General features: G+C 38.0%; 1 protein-coding gene across 6 annotated transcripts in view; it reads right to left on the reverse strand.

Annotated features, from left to right (window-relative positions):
- Positions 1–2,958: 2,958 nt before the first annotated feature.
- Positions 2,959–17,887, reverse strand: part of ARHGEF3 (Rho guanine nucleotide exchange factor 3) — a 111,599-nt gene continuing 96,670 nt past the window's right edge. For all 6 annotated transcript variants that reach the window (XM_039734375.1, XM_039734374.1, XM_039734377.1 and 3 more), the window contains 9 exons: positions 17,007–17,114; positions 11,739–11,909; positions 9,931–9,993; positions 9,542–9,638; positions 9,367–9,443; positions 7,774–8,031; positions 7,436–7,606; positions 6,295–6,481; positions 2,959–5,166 (listed from right to left, as the gene is read on the reverse strand). In XM_039734375.1, coding sequence (XP_039590309.1) covers positions 4,841–5,166; positions 6,295–6,481; positions 7,436–7,606; positions 7,774–8,031; positions 9,367–9,443; positions 9,542–9,638; positions 9,931–9,993; positions 11,739–11,909; positions 17,007–17,114 — 1,458 coding nt within the window. In that variant the 3' untranslated portion in view covers positions 2,959–4,840. The remainder of the gene's footprint in view (positions 5,167–6,294; positions 6,482–7,435; positions 7,607–7,773; positions 8,032–9,366; positions 9,444–9,541; positions 9,639–9,930; positions 9,994–11,738; positions 11,910–17,006; positions 17,115–17,887) is intronic.

Genomic DNA, 17,887 nt, shown 5'->3' on the forward strand with positions numbered 1-17,887 from the left:
CAGTACATAAGCAGTTCAGTTGATTGGTGTTTGGACCATACAATCTCTGAAGTCTTGCTTATTTACCAAGCAGCACACAAAGTTCTCCTCATCACTTGCTTTAACAAAATATGTCTTTGCAGTTGTCCAGAATTATTTTTCTGTATTAATTAAGCTAAGTCTGGGAGAGATCATCACAAAAATTACCCAGTACTAATTGATAAATGCTCCAGCAATTCCAGATCACTGCACCACACTGTGCATCTTAAATCCCAATAGATATCAAACAGGTGAAAAGAATTCCAGTTCACAAAACAGCAAAAAACCACCACAGGAAGAGGTTACTTAAATAATCTGAAGTGAAAAACGAGGTTATAAAATCTGTCACCTTACTCTCTCTAGTTTCTGGTTTCTGTGGTTTTTGATACTTGCCAAGCATTCCACCATGACTCCAGGGCTTGCACCAAGTGGTTTTCCACCCCAGTACAAAGATCCCTTTGATTCTGAAATCAGATGACTTTAACACATTAGTAATACAGATTAAGATCAGATTAAGAGCCACAAAGTAAAGAAGGGAGGCTTGCATGCTCAAGGAGCAAACTTGGGTGCTTCCTCCAGACATTACTTCAGTATCCTTTTATGAATGTAAATTTAAGAATTTGAAAACTAAATTAGAAATTTGAAATTAATCAATCTGAGTATATCATTACAATTTAAATAACCACAAATTACTATTTTACTTTCCCTTAGTACTGTAATGATGCAAACCACATCTAATTTCTTCAAAAGCTTAACAGCTAATTTTGTGCCAACTAAATTTCAGGTTCCAGGAGATCAAGAATAGAAGAACCGTATAATTAATCTTTCTTCCTAGACCATGCAAAGAGAAAAATCTTTGGAAAACTCAGAAACAAAACCTAATTTACACACTTGGAAAGAGCTTTAGTATCATTTACCAGCCATGGAGAAAATATGCCAATGATATTAAAAGGTGAGACAAAATGGGGCAGTAGTCGACATGGCTCTGTAAAACCAGGAATTAGTAGCAGAAATTCAATTAGTACTTTCTTTTTTTCCTAACAAATATGTGATCCTCAGGTAAAAGACTGAAAATATCTACTTGTATTTTTTAATACTTTCATTTCATAATTAATACATGTAATATCTTAAAATATTAAAATATTCCTTTAATCAAATCAGCTGTGAACTACATTATTTCCAAGAGATGGCAGCACCAACCTGTAGAACACATTACAGTATTTTAAAATCAGTATTCATTAATAAGCATTAAATATGGAAGAGCTGCCCATCCTGGATCTGAAACCCCCTTTTAAAAGGAAACAAATAATCTTCCATGTATGTGGAACTTGGTTTCAGACTTTGTTGGATCCTGGGAATCAAGATTTGTCTAAGTGCCGGGCAGTGTCACCATAAAACTTCATTTTTATCAAAAAGTGCAATGCATTAAACTGCTATCTGAAAGTTCTGATACAGCTTTCCATTCTGGAAATTCTGTGAAACTTCAAAAGACCTGGTTTCCACTGTCACAGAAGCATCCCAAAGGCAGCAGCCCTGGTTCAGGTGGGTCATGCTAAATAGGAGAAATACTTTTTGTACCCTGCAATTTTGCCCCTAGCCTTACCCAGATTCTAGCAACTGTTCTTGGCACTGAGCTTCATAATCTCAAACTTACTGTTCCTGGTGTCTCATTACAGACCTTCATGTTCCCATCATCATCCTGGCTTTGTTCTTTCCAGTGCTGCAGAGCAAATCTAGGGAAACAAAGGCCACAGACAGTTCAATTTTGTGTTGCACTCTCAGAGGACCCACACAGTTCAGAGTCCCGAGGCCATTCTCTTTGCTTACCTTTCCTTCTCAGTCAAGACAATTTCTGCTTTTACCTTTATTGCTTCTGGTCCATCAGGTGTTGCATAAGCTACAGCTATACTGACTCTCCTCACTGGGAGCAGAAGAGCAAAAGGATTTGCCACAAAGGGATGGATCTGCCCCCTCAGACCACTGACATGCTGCTCTTGAGAGCAGGACAGCTCGTCACTCACCCTTCTCCCCGAGTGGAGGTGCAGAGTGCTCGTGCCTCAGGTTCAGATGAGTGTCTGTGTCCCTCTCCTCATTTTGCCACCTCCTCGTGGTGATCCTGGAAGCACCTGACACCTCAGGCTTTTCACTCACTGCCTCTTGCCTCTTCACTGCTGCAACCTCTCAGACTCTCCCCTCTGGACACCAGAATTACTAACTTTGACATTCACTTGAACATATTTATGTATATGATTCTTCCTCTTCACACTCATAATTTTACATTTCACCCATCCTTTTTGGTACATTTTATAGTCCAAGCCCACCCCTCCACCACCATCCTCCTGCCACAATCAAAAGTCATCCTTTCAAAAGCAGTGGCATTTAAAATGCACTAGAACTAAAACAAGCTTAGCAAATCCAGCATGATATCAGTATTCTTAAACTGGAAAGCTTAATCCTTAGGATCATTTGAGGAGAAAAACCCAACATCATTAGGATTTATTAGATCAATCAGTAGCTAAGTGCTACAAAGCACAACCACAACACTTGCACTCCAGAATGCTGAACAGTGAGTGGGTGGCTAAATTATAGTAAACAAATGTAAATTAATCTTCTGAGATCTCCTAGCTGGTTGGAATACCCCAAAATTAATAATTTTAATTGTGACCCACGAGGAATTATGAGAGAGAAACTGATGACAGGACAGTACATTTTTGTTCCACCTACTTACTAAATTAATTATGCCATACAGAACCTTGGGGAATGTGGTGAATTGAGTCCAGTGACTTGCTTCTGTTACTACTGTGCATTTAGCAAATTAGATCCAAATATGTACCACTTTATAAGAAACAAAATACAAGCTTTGGTCACTTATGTTAAACCCTCACTGCATGTACCACTGAAATCTATTTGTCATCTTTTTCCACAACCAACCAAACCAAATTAAAATCAAAATGGTTTAATGTAATTTATTTGAAATGCTTCCAGAAAAGTTTAAGGCCATTAATAAAAAAAGTCAAAGCACGCATTCCTTTTTTTCTTCTCTACCTGAACATTTTACATGCTTTTTGCTCTTTTTCAACATTTTTGCTTAACAACTTCCCTATGCCTGTTCTTTTGCAGATTTTTCCTTTCATCTTCACTCATTCAGCTCTAAAAATGAAGCAGTTGAAATAAATTACAAAGCCTGAAACAGAAAAGAAAATTGATTTTTTTTGAAAAACTATAAATACAGAAATATGTTCTATAGGGTAAAAATGCCATTTTTTAAAAAATAAAAATACCTTGTTTTATATTGTTTATCATCTCGTCACACTGATTTCTGTAATGCACATCAGCATATATATATGTAAGATAACTAGTAAATTTTATGTAAACTTGTAGAACACAAGAAAAATATTTTTGGCAATAACTTAGCAGTTTTTCTACTTTTGTTGTTACAAGTACTTTGCACAGGTTATCTTGTGTAATACCAAGAATCATTTAAAATTTGTAATATATCATTTTCATAGCTTGCCATACAGCACTGGCATTATTTCTTACAGTAAGAAATAAAATACTACCCAGGGATTCCTGAAAAAGAACAGGATGATCACTACGTGTTTTAGACTGCATTTAAGTGACTCATCTGCTTCTCATCATAATGAGTAGGTTAAACCAGCCACCAGAAAACACAGTAACATTTCCAATTACAGTACGAAATGAAATGCAACAAAAACTTTTAAAACAAAACTTGAGGAAAGTAAAAAGGATGTAATACATCCTAAAGGACAAAAAATTCCCTTTTTGTTTAAACTCTCTCTACATAATCCCACAGGGTGTATATGTAGAGCACCGTTTGTATAAAATCATCACTTAGTTTTAAAAACCAACTACATGTAATTGTAAACAGACATTTACAGAAAATTAAATGTTTTAACATTAGTGGTGCTTAAAACCAACAGTGGAGGTCAGTGGAGTGCAAAATGCTGAAGAGGGCCTATTCACAAGCAAAAGCTCCTTTCCATTCTTACTCTGTTTGAGACAAAATACATATATATATGGCACTGAAAGCAAATTACCAGCTTATTTACAAACATCCAGTATTCTCAGCATTTCATTTAATTCAGTGCTGGCTGTAAAGGTTTGGTTGTGGTTTTTTCAGTTAATTCTTTTTAGCATTACATTCTTTGAAAAAGAAACCATCTTATTATGCTGACCATTTGATATGTCCAGATTTTACTAAGTTTGGCTGCTGCATCTTAGGACAGTGCTTCATTTTGAAAAATAAATCTCTAAAAAGTCCCTGGTTCCATGGCCCGCTGTTTATAGTTCTTGCTGATTTAATACCACAGGAGTTTGGATAGCTTATTGCAAAATAGTTTTCTTTTTTCTTCTAAGAAACTACTTTTTCTTTCCATACCTTTAAGAAAACTTATTATCTTGAAACCCATCCTGAAATTCTACATTAAATCCACATCTTCAGCTGCCCCTTTAAAGGGCAAATAAAGTACTTAAAAATTAGGAAAAGGTATTTATGTAATGCATATATAAACAGTAGTTTAGAGATTCTGTTTACAGCAGGACATTGAGAATAACTGGTCAAGTACCTCTTTCATCCACCTTGGGTGTTTATGGAATATAATCACAGGACATGAGTTGCAAGAGATTCCAGCTTATACAGATGGGCAGTTACAGTACGACACTCACAGGTACAAATACAAGAACTGCATTGACATTGTCACAAAAAGTATTCTAAAAGTGCTTCTCCAAATGGTTCCATGTATGGAATGCAAATACTGTACAGGTAAGAGATAGCCTTTCTTCCACGAGCCGTAAGCTTTTGTCAAACGTTGGTTTCTATTTGCTTTTGGCTCTCACAAGAGTTCGTCTGCTCCATGCGCTCGCAGTCGGCGCCGAGCTCGCTGGTGTCCATGCTGCAGTCTGACTCGCAGTCCGACTGCTCCATCTGCTCCAGGGCCTCTCCCTGGGGCAGCCTGCAGCCCTGGGGGCCCCGCGCCCCCAGCCCGGCCGGGCCCGCACACGCCGCCTTCTCCTTGGCCTGCCGGATGCAGTTCAGCCACTGCTGCTTGTTGAAGGAGTCGTTGGCTTGGAGAGAGTGAGTCTGGCTTTGGGATCCATTTTTGAAGCTGACTCTAAAGAAGTTTTTGACTGAAAGAAACAATATATATCAAACTCCTGAATGCTTTGGCTGAATGGATTTTATAATCAAAGAGTACATTTAAGTAACAAAATCTGCACAATCTTTGCCTTAAGGTCAGACAAGACCATGTGAGACCAGAGAAAAGAGTCTGGGTATCTTCTTTTTTCTGGGAGTAGACCAAAGAACACCACAACTAGTTACTTCTAGTAACTTCATATTGCTGGATTAAATAATTTTGGCTCTGCCATGCATGAGCTAACCATAAAGCTTAAGGTGAATCAGCAAGATTAAGGCTTCTCCCACACTTTAATGCCTCTCCTCCTACTTCTCTGAAAAGTGAATTTCCAGAACCTTCACTGAATGCAGCATTTTTGTGCCAGCCAAAGACTGCCCCATCTCTTCCTTTCACTTCACTAATACAGTGGATGCATACAAAAACCTCTTGAAGTTTTGACCAGATGAGATTTAAAGGACCCTTGTAATAGAAAAGCATCTTCATAAGATACTTAACTGGAAGGCCCATAAACATGAATAGCTGCAGTCTTGACCCTGAGTACTACAGCATCTGCCAGCTTAAAGAGTTATTCAGTAGCAATCAGCATCTCCAGTACAAGGAAAGGCAAAACAGCTGAAGCTCAAGATTTGAAAAACACTTGCTTATAACTTTGCCTTGCAAAGTTTGCAAAACTGCCACTACAGTCTGTATGTTCTCCCCTTCTCAATTCAGTATAGGGGATTTCAAAATACACTTGTTTATAACTTTGCCTTACAAAGTTTGCAAAACTGCAAAGCTTTGCACTTTTGCCACTCCAGTCTGTATGTTCTCCCCTTCTCAATTCAGTATAGGGGCCGGTGTGTGGAGAAATTCTGTTATCAATATAGTGAGCTTTGAGGAAGAATCAAAAAGAAACAACCTAGAACATAACAAGTCTGAAACAAAATTCACTATATCGGATGGAGACAATGTTAATTTCAGAGACACTATTCTGATGTCACACTGGCAGGTATCTTACAGTTAGGTGGCCCTACGTTGGATGGAGACAATGTTAATTTCAGAGACTATTCTGATGTCACACTGGCAGGTATCTTACAGTTAGGTGGCCCTACAGGAGCAAAGAGAAGAAGCTGTTCCGTACTTCTCTCGTTGTGGCTGAAGGCTCCCCGCAAGGAGCCGCCCAGGCGCACCTCTCCGTCCTGCAGGTCCTCCAGCAGCAGCTCCCTGACGGGAATGGGCTGCCGGTACAGCTGGTAGCACAGCTGCTCGTTGTGCGTCACCGCCCGGGTGATCACCAGCACCTCTTCAAAGAGGAACACGTGCAGCTTCTGTTCAAAGATTCAGAGATTACACAGCATTATTCCTTGATTGGAATATCATTTAATCAAAGGGAATAAATAAAGTTGGCCAGAAAGATGAAAATCACCAGTTTCTTTCCTGGTAGTTTGGTAGTGAGCTGCCTGCCTGACCTTCATCAGGTGAACCAGGAAACAGCACCTGTGTCATCTTTCCCTGTGTGGTGAAACTGGACCCTTCCACTGTAAGCATAACCAAAACAGTTCCAGAGCTGAAAAAATGCTCTGCGTACTTGGTTGCTTTCTAAAATAAATTTTCCCAAAGTTTTATCTACTTCCATAAGTGTCATACTTCCACTAGTGTCAGTAAAGTAAAAAGATCTTTTTTTATTGTTTGTCCATTCAGAAGTTCTATTTAACATTGAGGGGGGAGGAAAGCTAGGAAAGACTGAGTTCTCTTCTACTAACCTAATTTTTTTCCCTTTGTAACTGAAAGCTCAAACTGTGAAACTTATCAGTAGTGCAGTGTCCCAAAGACTGGAATTCAAAGTACCAAATTTCTCTAGTCAATAAATTAACCTTGATCTCAACAAAGACTCAAGTAAAGCATTTTGAATAACCACAGCCTTTGACAAATGTAAAGTCTGTTGGTACATTTTGTGTGTTCTTTATAGACATTAATATCACATCTTTGAGACCAGAAATTTAGGGGTTTTCCCTGCAAGTATTGAAATTGATCAGATTTACAATTTGTCCAGGATACTGTTAGGCTCCATAAGAGACAGAGATATATAATCTTATTATCTCCCTATACAGATACTTAACTACTAACAAAAATATTAGTGTTATATATAAATAACTAATATTTATCAACTTCCTATATATTAGAGAATGATGTTTCTCTATGTGCACTCACAGCTCTTTTAGCTGTAATGCAAAATGAAGATATCTTTTAAAGTTATTTATGACAAAATATTTATTCCTTACCACTCCCCTGTTGTTCTTCAGTTCCCCATGACAACACACAGCACGTGAATTATCAATCAATGAATCCCTTTGGCCTTCTTCGAGATAAATAAGTCTCTCTTTGTAATACTGGCATTCAGATTCACCAGTCTTTACATTGATGTCAGCCACAATGCCCTGAATTATATTTATCTGCAGAAACACAATGAAAACACATGAATTTTAATTACACAGTCCCCTATTCAACTGTTCATATAAATATTTGCACTTTTTTATATTTTATGTAGTTTCCCTTAATTCACTAATAAGGTAAAACTACTATAATCTCCTAAAAAACCCCAAACCCAACAGTAACTCACAGCTTCTTCCAGATGCTGTTGATCTGGATGATCATTTGGTGTGTGTCTTAAAATTTCTCTGAGCAGTAGTGGGTATTTAACCAAACGGCTCCTGGGGATGTCAAGGAAATTCCAGAGGTCCAGCTTGCGGCTGAAGGGAGACTCCAAGCAGCGCTGCAGGAAATCCTGCACTCTGTGATCTTGTTTCTTGTGGTCTAATAAAGCTTTGGCTGCTACTTGATTGCTGCAGTAACTGTCATAGGAGTTCAGGCATGGCAGCTGAGGAAAGAATAAATTATTCTGTAGCAGGATTTCCTGCACTGAAAGGTTCAGGTGATTCAGGACATCAGAATCCCTGCCGAGACTCCTTCAGCTGGAGATTTATCCAGAGTTTATTGATGTAATGTTTCCAACAAATATAACCTCTACAAGGGTCCTCAGACCACCTTGTTCAACATTTAAGTAATTTAGAAGCACTTGCTCATCACTCAGATCCTACAGATCTCTGTTACTATTGCAAAGCATTAAAAATATAAATTTCTTAAGACTGAGCACTATTTAGTGCAGACAACACTTGCACACAGAAGCCTGGCTTTAATTATGAATGGAAATAAAAGCCTAGGAATGAGTACTCCCAAACCTGGCCTTTTTCAGATCAGCAAATTTCTACAATCAAACTTCTATATTGCCCACAGGAACCTTGACCAAACTAAGATGACAAAACTGTACATATATAAATGTGTAATCTAATCTCTGTTGATTAGAGCAATATGTACATTTACAAAATCTGTTGTAGTAACAACCAAATATGCAAAATCTTTAAAAAAGGAAATTAGACTTGAATATATTTGAACCAAGAGAAGTTCACTGATGTTCAACACACATCAGAAAATACATTTTAAATTAATTTATGCAAAGAAAACTGAATTTTTTTATTATTTTTGACATTTAGAAATTATTTATCATTAACTATTTGCATTATATACATTATATAATTCTTCCTTTGTGGACCATAGGCTACACTTTCACATACAGCTGCTAAATATCATTACTTAATTCCTTTAAAATTTCAAGCCTTTTTTACCCTGCTAAATTTCATTACTTACATTTACTTAAAAGCATACTTCTCACATTTATAAAACCAAAAATAACTCTCTGATAACAATGAACAGTTTTATCAACAAAAAAATTTCAGTGTTTATGCTGTTGAATGTTAGTGGACATGAACCTATCTACTTTATCTTTTATGAGGCAGCAACATCTCTCTTGTATCTCTGACTTTCCAAAGAAAGCATAACAGAAAGAGGGGCAGATTCTTAAAGGATCTACATGAGAAAAACTGTAGTCCGACTCTTAATTTTTATTTAAAATATATTAAATAATGCTCAACTCCTGAATAGCAAAAGCTTTAAAGACAATATCCCAGTCTAAATCTTTTCATGGAAAATCCCTGAAAAGAGAAAATACTCTATTTTGTCCCTAAATAGTTGTTTTACCTTTTAAAGGCATTTGAAGAATATATTTTTGACACGTTATAGAAAGGAAATTGTCTGAGAAAAACTACATTACAGCTCCAGACTGAAGTGCCAACATTGGTTACAAACTCTGCCTTACCCAACCCACGAGGATGTGGCCAACATGATCTGTTGATCCATCAGGCTTCCTGACTTCTTGAAGTCGCCTAAGAAGATCTGAGAGTGAATAGAAAAAAAGAGAAACCTCATTTTAATAAACCTGACTGTAAATCTATGTGCTGTAATTATGCAGCCAAAGACTATTTGAGTTTTACCTTCATGGAGAGGAATTAGAGAGTCCAGTGTTCCAAAAATTTGGTTCAACTCTTGCTCTGTCATTATGGAAAGCTTAAGCATTGGGTCATGATAAGCCTGAAATGAAAAACAAACATTTGTGGTTTGGTGGTTGCAAAATTTGTAATAGAATTTAGTGGTCTCTGTAAGCAAGTTTCATAACCATATATTAAACTATCAATTTCATATTTAAAAAAAGGCAGCAGACTTAAGTGTCTCAGAAAGAATAGGAAGATTGAAATATGTTTTGAATTTTTTCCTCTTTTACTATCTTAGCAATTATAAAAAAACAAAGATTGTTTTAAATGTGTTATGAACCAATTAGTATTCTTTGTTGTGGTTTGGTTTTGGTTTTGTTTTTTAAACAGACCTTTTTTGCCAACTTCAGATCTTCTATCAGGTCTTCTTCTCCCTGGGAAAGTTCAAAGATAGCCTATAAAAACAGACACAAATATTAGAAAATATCTTTATTTAATCTATGCTCCACTTCCTGGGTTGATGTTCTATTTTGAACAGCTGCCTTAACACCATGTAATAGCATTTCTCTGCTAAATCTACAGAAATAAAGTAAGGCTTTATTCCATAACTACAGAATCAAGTGCATTGATTTTTAAAACAGTTCATTAAAAGCTTATCTCAAATAGACAAAGAATTTTTTTTCCAAAGGGATGTGTTCCCAGATGTAGGAAACTACCTTATTTTTGTGGTGTTTTGACTTTGACTTAGCCACTTACCCAATTGCTTGCATAGGAGTTTGCTGTGTTCCATTTTAGCACATGCAGTGGCAGAAGTCACAGGGGATTCTACCAAGTAGGAGACAGATCTTACTTAAAGCATTTCATGGTACTGAGCACTTTTATTTTGGTACCAGTTCATTTTTTTGTTACCAAGGCTGAGCTCTAGATAACTGTTGGCTGATGTTAGTTACTCCTCTTAAAGCACATTTGAGACTTTAAAACTGGCAGATTAAAAATAACACCATGGTAATTCACTGGTTTATCAAACCCCCATTGTTATTAACTTTTTGCATGATTTCCTCCTTAAACTGGGGTACAGGAAGGGTTAAGGACATTTTGGGCTAGAATTCCTTGCTTTACAGTCAAAGCTTTCAACCAGTATAAACCATGAAAGCCCATTCCCAGCTGGAGCAGATTCCTGGGGCTCAGAACACCCATTCCTGCCAGGTTTGCCCTAGTGCAGCTCATGGGCAGCAGGTCAGCTGTCCCAGCAAAGCACACAGGATGGGAATAAACACACAGCAGAACCCCCCTGCTACACCAGCTGGGACACAGCTCACTTATTCGGGTTGTACCAAGGATCCTGGCTCCTGCCCCCACACAGCAGTGACTGCTATACACGGTGCAAACAGTTTCTACAGTTTAGTTTTCAGTAAGCTGCCTTTGAAGTTCTCAATTACAAATTTATTTCCTATGAATTCCTGTACAATGTTAAGATTTGCACAAGAAATGCCTGACACTACTGTTGTTTGATTTATGACTCAGTCCCTGAAATATTCTCCGGGAGATTGTTACAAGCTTTGTTGATACTGTTAGAAATTTCTTTAGGAAATAAAAATACCTTGATTCTGAAGGAGCTCTGTGTTGACTATGATATCAACTATTTAGACTTTCTCTTGTCTGACACATTAAAACCCCTGGCACGCTTCTGTTTTGCTTTGGAAGACACATCTTTTGATCAGTGTGTCATCTGTCTAGCACTGGAACCTTCTTCAAACACAGTCTTATCCAAAAGGGAAATGATGGTGCATTTTTGTGTGTCTGTATCACCTGATGAACACCTGTTCCTGGCACAGCATGCTCACCTCACATTACTAGAACAACAAAATGAAACACCAAAATATCAACCATGGCTACAGGAAGTGTCAGACAGAATATGCACACACATGCAGCCAGTCACCAGACATCTCAGTGACTTCGTGTTTGTTAAGGAAATAAGATGAGCTGGATTGAACAAAGAATACATTAATCTAATATAGCCTGGGTCATAAAGACTAGAGGTGGAATTCAGCTTCTAGTGGAGGTGGTGACACATTTGAATTGCAGGACATCATCAAGTGCTACCCCAATGCCTGTGAGCATTCCCAACTCTGCGCTTTAAAGGCGACTTTTGAACATGAAATTTATGGTTAAAAAAACATATCCATATCTATATCTGTACCTCTTGCCTCTTGATTTCCTTGGATGTAAGCATGTGATTGACACAGACATCGAAGGTCTCGCTCCAGAGTTTGCTGTCTCTCCTCTTGGTGTTGGCAGGGGGCACATTGCGAGCCCACGGCCGCGGGCTGAGCAGGTCGGGGCGGCTCTCGCTGCGGAAACTGATGGAGCGCTGGCAAGAGACAATTGGGCTCCTGTTACATCAGCTGCACGCCACACCCTCACTCTGCTCATTTCTAAGGTTCAGTACAACAAACAAATGTTCTCTGATCAGTTTTTACTTTGAACTTCATAGCAACGTTTAGTACCAGGAATGTATGAGAAATTATTTCAATATGTCCTCATGGAAGGGCAGGGCCTCCATTCCTGCAGTGAACTCTGTCCGTGTCCTGCCCTCAACATGTACAAAACTTCTGCAATGCATTCCCATACAGCAAGCACCAAGAGTGCACTACAGGGACAATGCAGAATGGTGCAGCACACTGAACTAACAGAACTGACCAAATACAGGGTTTCAGTTCAGTGGACAGGAATTACTCGTACATTTCACTTCTGCTTCACCAAAAATTTAGAATTAATGCAAATATTAGACACTCTATCAAATACAGGGTTTCAGTTCAGTGAACAGGCAGGAATTACTCGTACATTTCACTTCTGCTTCACCAAAAATTTAGAATTAATGCAAATATTAGACACTCTACCAGGGTGTACCAGCATTTCTGTATCTATTATGTGGTCTGGTCCTAAACTTCAATAAAACCAATTTCAAGTTTAGGAGAGACTTGAGAGTTTTAATTGCCTGTAAACTCTTAGAAGAACTTCAGGCTAAGGATGGATACTTTATGCTCTTACTATTCTATTTTGAAAAGGTTTCTTCTTTGCTTCATTAGAATGAGAGGCTTCTTTTTGAGGTCATACCTCTGAAATGCTTAAACTCTCTCACATAGCTGAAATACTCTACATTTTTATTGTTATTTAAAACCTGCCTTACATAACAAAATCATCTTTCAATTGCCTTGGGTAAGAATATTTAAAACAAAATAAATTCTCTCAATTTCCAGGTTGAAAGCAGCATATACAAAGGACAATGTTTGGAATTCTTCTCTTAAGAAGAGCCCATGAAATGCAAACAGAGCCTACAAATACCATGTTTTTACCACAGCAGAAGATATTATATAAATAAAAAACCTGTCCTTTAGCAGAGGCCATTCTGAGCTGTACTTGGAATTGACAAAGACCTTAACAATAAACACACATCACCCCCCACTTCCCCTTCCAAAACTTTGCAAGTCAGGTGCTAGTAATCCTTCAAGAGTTAAGAAGATACAGAAACACATGTGAAATTACATACTTAACTTACACTTGCTATAATGAGGAATCATGGAGCAAACTCAAATTAGGCAGCATTTTGGGAAAAGTGACCTTTCACAGGCAGTGACAGAATGTTCCTCCCTGCTGCAGGAGAACACTCCATACAATCCTCCCCAGCCCTGAACTGTCCTCATTGGGCAGAAGGGGCACAGAGGGGCTAAAAGACTCAGAATAAAACCAAAATCCCCAAATCCTGCTTGCTTATATGCTTAGCATCCTTGCTACTTAGACACAATGAGTATATATTCAATTGATTTCTCTCATCCATCAGCCTTTCCATGAACCATACAAAGTGTACCTTGCTTAATAAGGGACACAGAACTGAGGTTATTTATTATTGGAATACAGCCCTAAACTGAAGTTCTACCAAACAATTCTAAAAACAATCTTGAAGATACTCTGATGCTATCTTCGCTTTGTATTTGTCAAGAAGGAAAAATTTTAAACAAGCCACAAAATAATCAGTCAGGTAATAGAATCCCATGAAGGAACTGCAGTAATGTCAAAAGAGCATTTCTAGATCTCCAGTCTTTTAAAATATTTTCCTATAAGGAAGTTTCTGGCTTCCTTAAAAAGCATGTCCCACACACTGTTTAAAAATTATGGCCTTGTGGGATGATTAAAATTTTCATATAATTCCAAAAACTAAAGGAGCTGGGGAAAAATTCAGCCACAACCTCTCGTTTTGTTTACCATATTTCTCTGGTGGCAACAAACATCCCTGGCTGTTATAAGACTGTTTCTTGAAGGGTCTGTGTGTTACCAATCAATGCAATTAAGAACCCTTAATTAGAGCTGCACTAAAGCAAACAACTTCATATACTGGGCAAAGGCCACTACTGATGAAAGCTGTGGCATTCAGAACTGATATTAAAAACAATTTTCTTCTTGGGGATTTTTAGAAGTGTTTGGTGTCCTAAGACAGAAAAAAGTAATTTGGACTCCCTACTTAAATTCAAGACACACTGATTAAAATGGAAGTTGCAGAGGAAGCCAGGCAGACTCCAATTTCTTTCTTCAGCATCAGCTGGAGTTCTTTTTCTGATCCTATTTTCTGCTTTAAGCCAAACAGCACAGCTGTGAACAAGACCAGGCAGATCATCACAATCATCAGTGTGGCTTGATGGAGACTGGAAATACAGCTGAAATAAACTGGCTTCCCAGGTGGATTAACAAGTAAGAATACCTGCTTGGCACTGGGAATCCTGCAGCTGCACAGACACAGTGTGGCTGGCAGAGATGAAGCTAACAGCATTTTATTATATATATATATATATTTTATATACAGCTCAGCTGCTATACACTGCCCTGCATGACAGGACAGAGTGACTACAAATAGCCAGTAACAAAAACAAACCAGCAAACCAAACAAAGAAAAAACAAGAAAGAAGGCCCAGAAAAAAAAAAACTGAAAGAATTCAAATATTTTTTACTTGGAATCCTTATGGAAAAAAGTACTGAAAATAAGTGGAAAGTTGGAATAAAGTGAAGTAGACACAAAAAAAATCAAATACTTCTGTAATCAATAAAATATGCAAAACATAAAAAGTAGCTAAGAATGTATCTTATAAAAAAAAACTACACAAATCCCAGGCAGAAATTTTTCTCCTCATGCTGCACACTGAAAGTCCATTAATGTTAAGTGGAAGTCACATGTACAGAGGTAAGGAAAATTATACACAGTAAGTTGGTTTGGTTTTTTTTTACTCTTACATGTATTTTCCATTTAGAAGAATATCTAAGAAGGTTTGTTTGAAATGCCATAAAGGAATCTCAGAATTTTCTAACTCATTTTACTGATGCTGTTGGAGTGGTCTTTTTAGATGGATGTTCTGTTGACTTTGTTTTGTTTTCTTCCAGGGGAAGAAGTTGTTTGTTCTGCATGTTGTGGTGATGACAGTAGTTTTCTTCATTTTACAGACACAGAACATCTAGCAGCAATGCAAGAAGAAACATGGGGTTTGATTTAAATAACCATGAAGATACATAAAAGTTCACTCAGTAAGAAAAACCAACTTTTTTTTTTCTTTTTTACAGGAGATCACATGATGAAAAGAAACCTATACTGTTCTCAAGACACAGTGACAGCTATCTCAAAACATAATCAAGTGAAATAGCTATATGTACTTCCCAGAATGTTTCTAAGTAATTCCAAGTGGGACACCTGAGCACAAGGTCAGTCTTTTTTGTCCCTGCTCTATAGTTATTAAGAAAATCAGATAAGACATCAATTTACAGCTGGGACATCACCAGCAGGATCTGGAGAACATAGAAGCTGATTTCTCATTCCAGCTCCTTCAAGCACATAGTTAGAGGGGATGGTATAAATAACATCACTGTTTCATCTGCTAATTAAAGTATATTCTTATGGGCAGTATGAACAGAGCAAAAGAGAAATGCTTGCAACAGTAGGACTTGCAACAAAGCTGTTCTTTTCCCTCCTATTTTTGTCAAAAATTATCCACATTAATATAGTTATCATTTTGGGAAACTGCTACTGCATACATGAAAGGAGAGATGTTTTGGTTAGTTTGAAACAACTTTATTAAATACAATATTGTCCTGGGCACTGCATTGTGCAGTCCCAGAGGCTTTCACTGCAGAACAATAGCACAGGTACCTAAATGAGGCCAACAGCTGCCTAAGGCTGTGGAAAGGGAAGCACCCTGCTCAGCAGCAGTTTGACCAAAAATTAAATCCTTTTCCACACTCCTCATGACTGGAACTGAAGTGGCCCTTCCAGAGCTGGGCCAGTTTCCCCTGGAGGCAGACTGGCAGATCTGCAGGAGACTCACAGAGCCCAGGGGATTCAGGGAGCTCTGCTCGAGTCACGCAGACCTCACCTGCACCGAGCCTGGCAGGGGTGCAGACATTGGGCTGATCCTCCAAGCCTGTGCAGAAATCTGCACTTTCAACATCACAGGAACCAAAGACAGGAAAAACAATGTCAGAAAACCCTGTAATATCAATTTTCTAGGTAATTACAACTACAGAAAAATGGAGTTCTTTCCCATGACTTTTTATTTCTCAATAGACTCTGAAGTTTTATTTCTTTCCTTCTTAATAGGTAACTTCAGTAAAGTTCTAATTTAGGTAATTTTGATTAAGGAATATGTCTAACACATTCAAGTTCCTTTTACAATTCCTCTCGAAGAAATTAAGCTTGTTAAATAATTATCTTTAAATCTTGGACATGCCTTCTTACATAAACTCTTCTAAAGAGGAAACAGTGGCTTTCTGGGCCAGACCCAGAGCAGTGCTGCAGCTCCCAGCTGTCACTGCAATTAGGATTGAGCACCCCAATACCTTGCCATCTCTAGGTCTAGGTCTGAAGGCACAAATGCTTTATAAACTAAAATTTCATTAGTCTCCAAGTATGTACAATATTACATTCTTAATCTCTAACATAGAAACTGCATTTAAAATTTGTCAGCCCTTTATTAATTTTCATCGTCACCTTCAGAAAATGAGTGGAAATTTCCGATTGCTCACTAACTCTTTTGTTTAGCTATGGTCAAAATTCACGCCACAAGAGGAAATTTAGGAGTCCTGCCTGACCAACTATACCAAAAATAACACTTTCAAAGAAACCAACCAACATTAAGAAAAAGCATTATGGAATATTCTCTTCATCAAATTTTAAAAGCAACTGTAATCCTTTAGTGAACTATTTTTATATGCTACAGATGCAACAGTTTTCTTCCTGGTAAGTGAAAAACATTAAACAGAGAAGTGCTTTTTTTGAGGTGAGAGTTGAGAGTTTTAAGCTGAGCGACCTTGTGCTGACAAGGTGCCTAAGCCTGTTTGGCACAGTGCAGTGGTGGGTGTCCGTGAGCATCCCTGCTGCAGGAAGGAGCTGCAGCTGATGCAGCAGCAGCAGCAGGAGTGCTGCCCTTACCTGCAGGGTCTGGCTGAAGCGCTTCAGCGGAGTGGCTCGCACTGGGGGGATGAGGCTGGCCAGGGACGTGACTCTGGAAAGAGGCTTGACCCGTTTGTTACTGGGCTCCTGCAGCACAGGGAGGAGGAGGGAAAGGAAAAAAAGTCAGCAGAGGGTGGGCATAATCAGGTGAAGATTGCTAACAGTTCTGCTGATTTTCCTAAGAAAGCATTTGTAGCAAGAGTGTTTGCAAACCTGGTCTATCTAATGACAGTAAAATAAACAAAAGCAGTTTCAAACGCTGACAGTGACAGATTGCTCTTGGCTGGGACATACAGGTCCTGGAAACTGCTGAAAATGTAATGATGGAGAAGCTGTCATGACCAGGAACAGGGGAAGGGAGGCAAAGAAAGAGAAAATAATTTGATTATTTTTACTCATTCTTAGCAGAAAAATTTTCAGCAGTGCTCTGCAGCTAATGCACATTATGATAATCTCACTGAAAGGAATGCTTTCAAATATAAACAATTCTCTGTGTGCCTTTGCTTCTGGCACTGTCAGCATGTGACTCTATTCAGTTAAATGTATTTTCTTTCAGAATATATAATTTAGACAGAAATCTTTAACTCTTATTGTCTCTGAATGCAGGTTCTTATGAAAATACTCATATACAGAAAAGCACATTAACAACATGCTTACTTACACCTATTTTTTTGCATTAAATATAAAGGAATATTAACAAAATCTACCATAAAGCACTCAATTCAACGTTGTCCTTCTCATATGTATTTTAACAGCACAACAGCACCCAAAGTAATGTGTAACCAAAACAGTATGCCAATTGTCCTGCAGATATATATTTTAAAAAAAAAAAAAAAAAACCAGAAATTTTAACACAGAAA

This window comes from Passer montanus, unplaced genomic scaffold (assembly GCF_014805655.1).
Source record: "Passer montanus isolate IOZ18808 unplaced genomic scaffold, ASM1480565v1 scaffold9, whole genome shotgun sequence".
NCBI classification, from domain to species: Eukaryota; Metazoa; Chordata; class Aves; order Passeriformes; family Passeridae; genus Passer; species Passer montanus.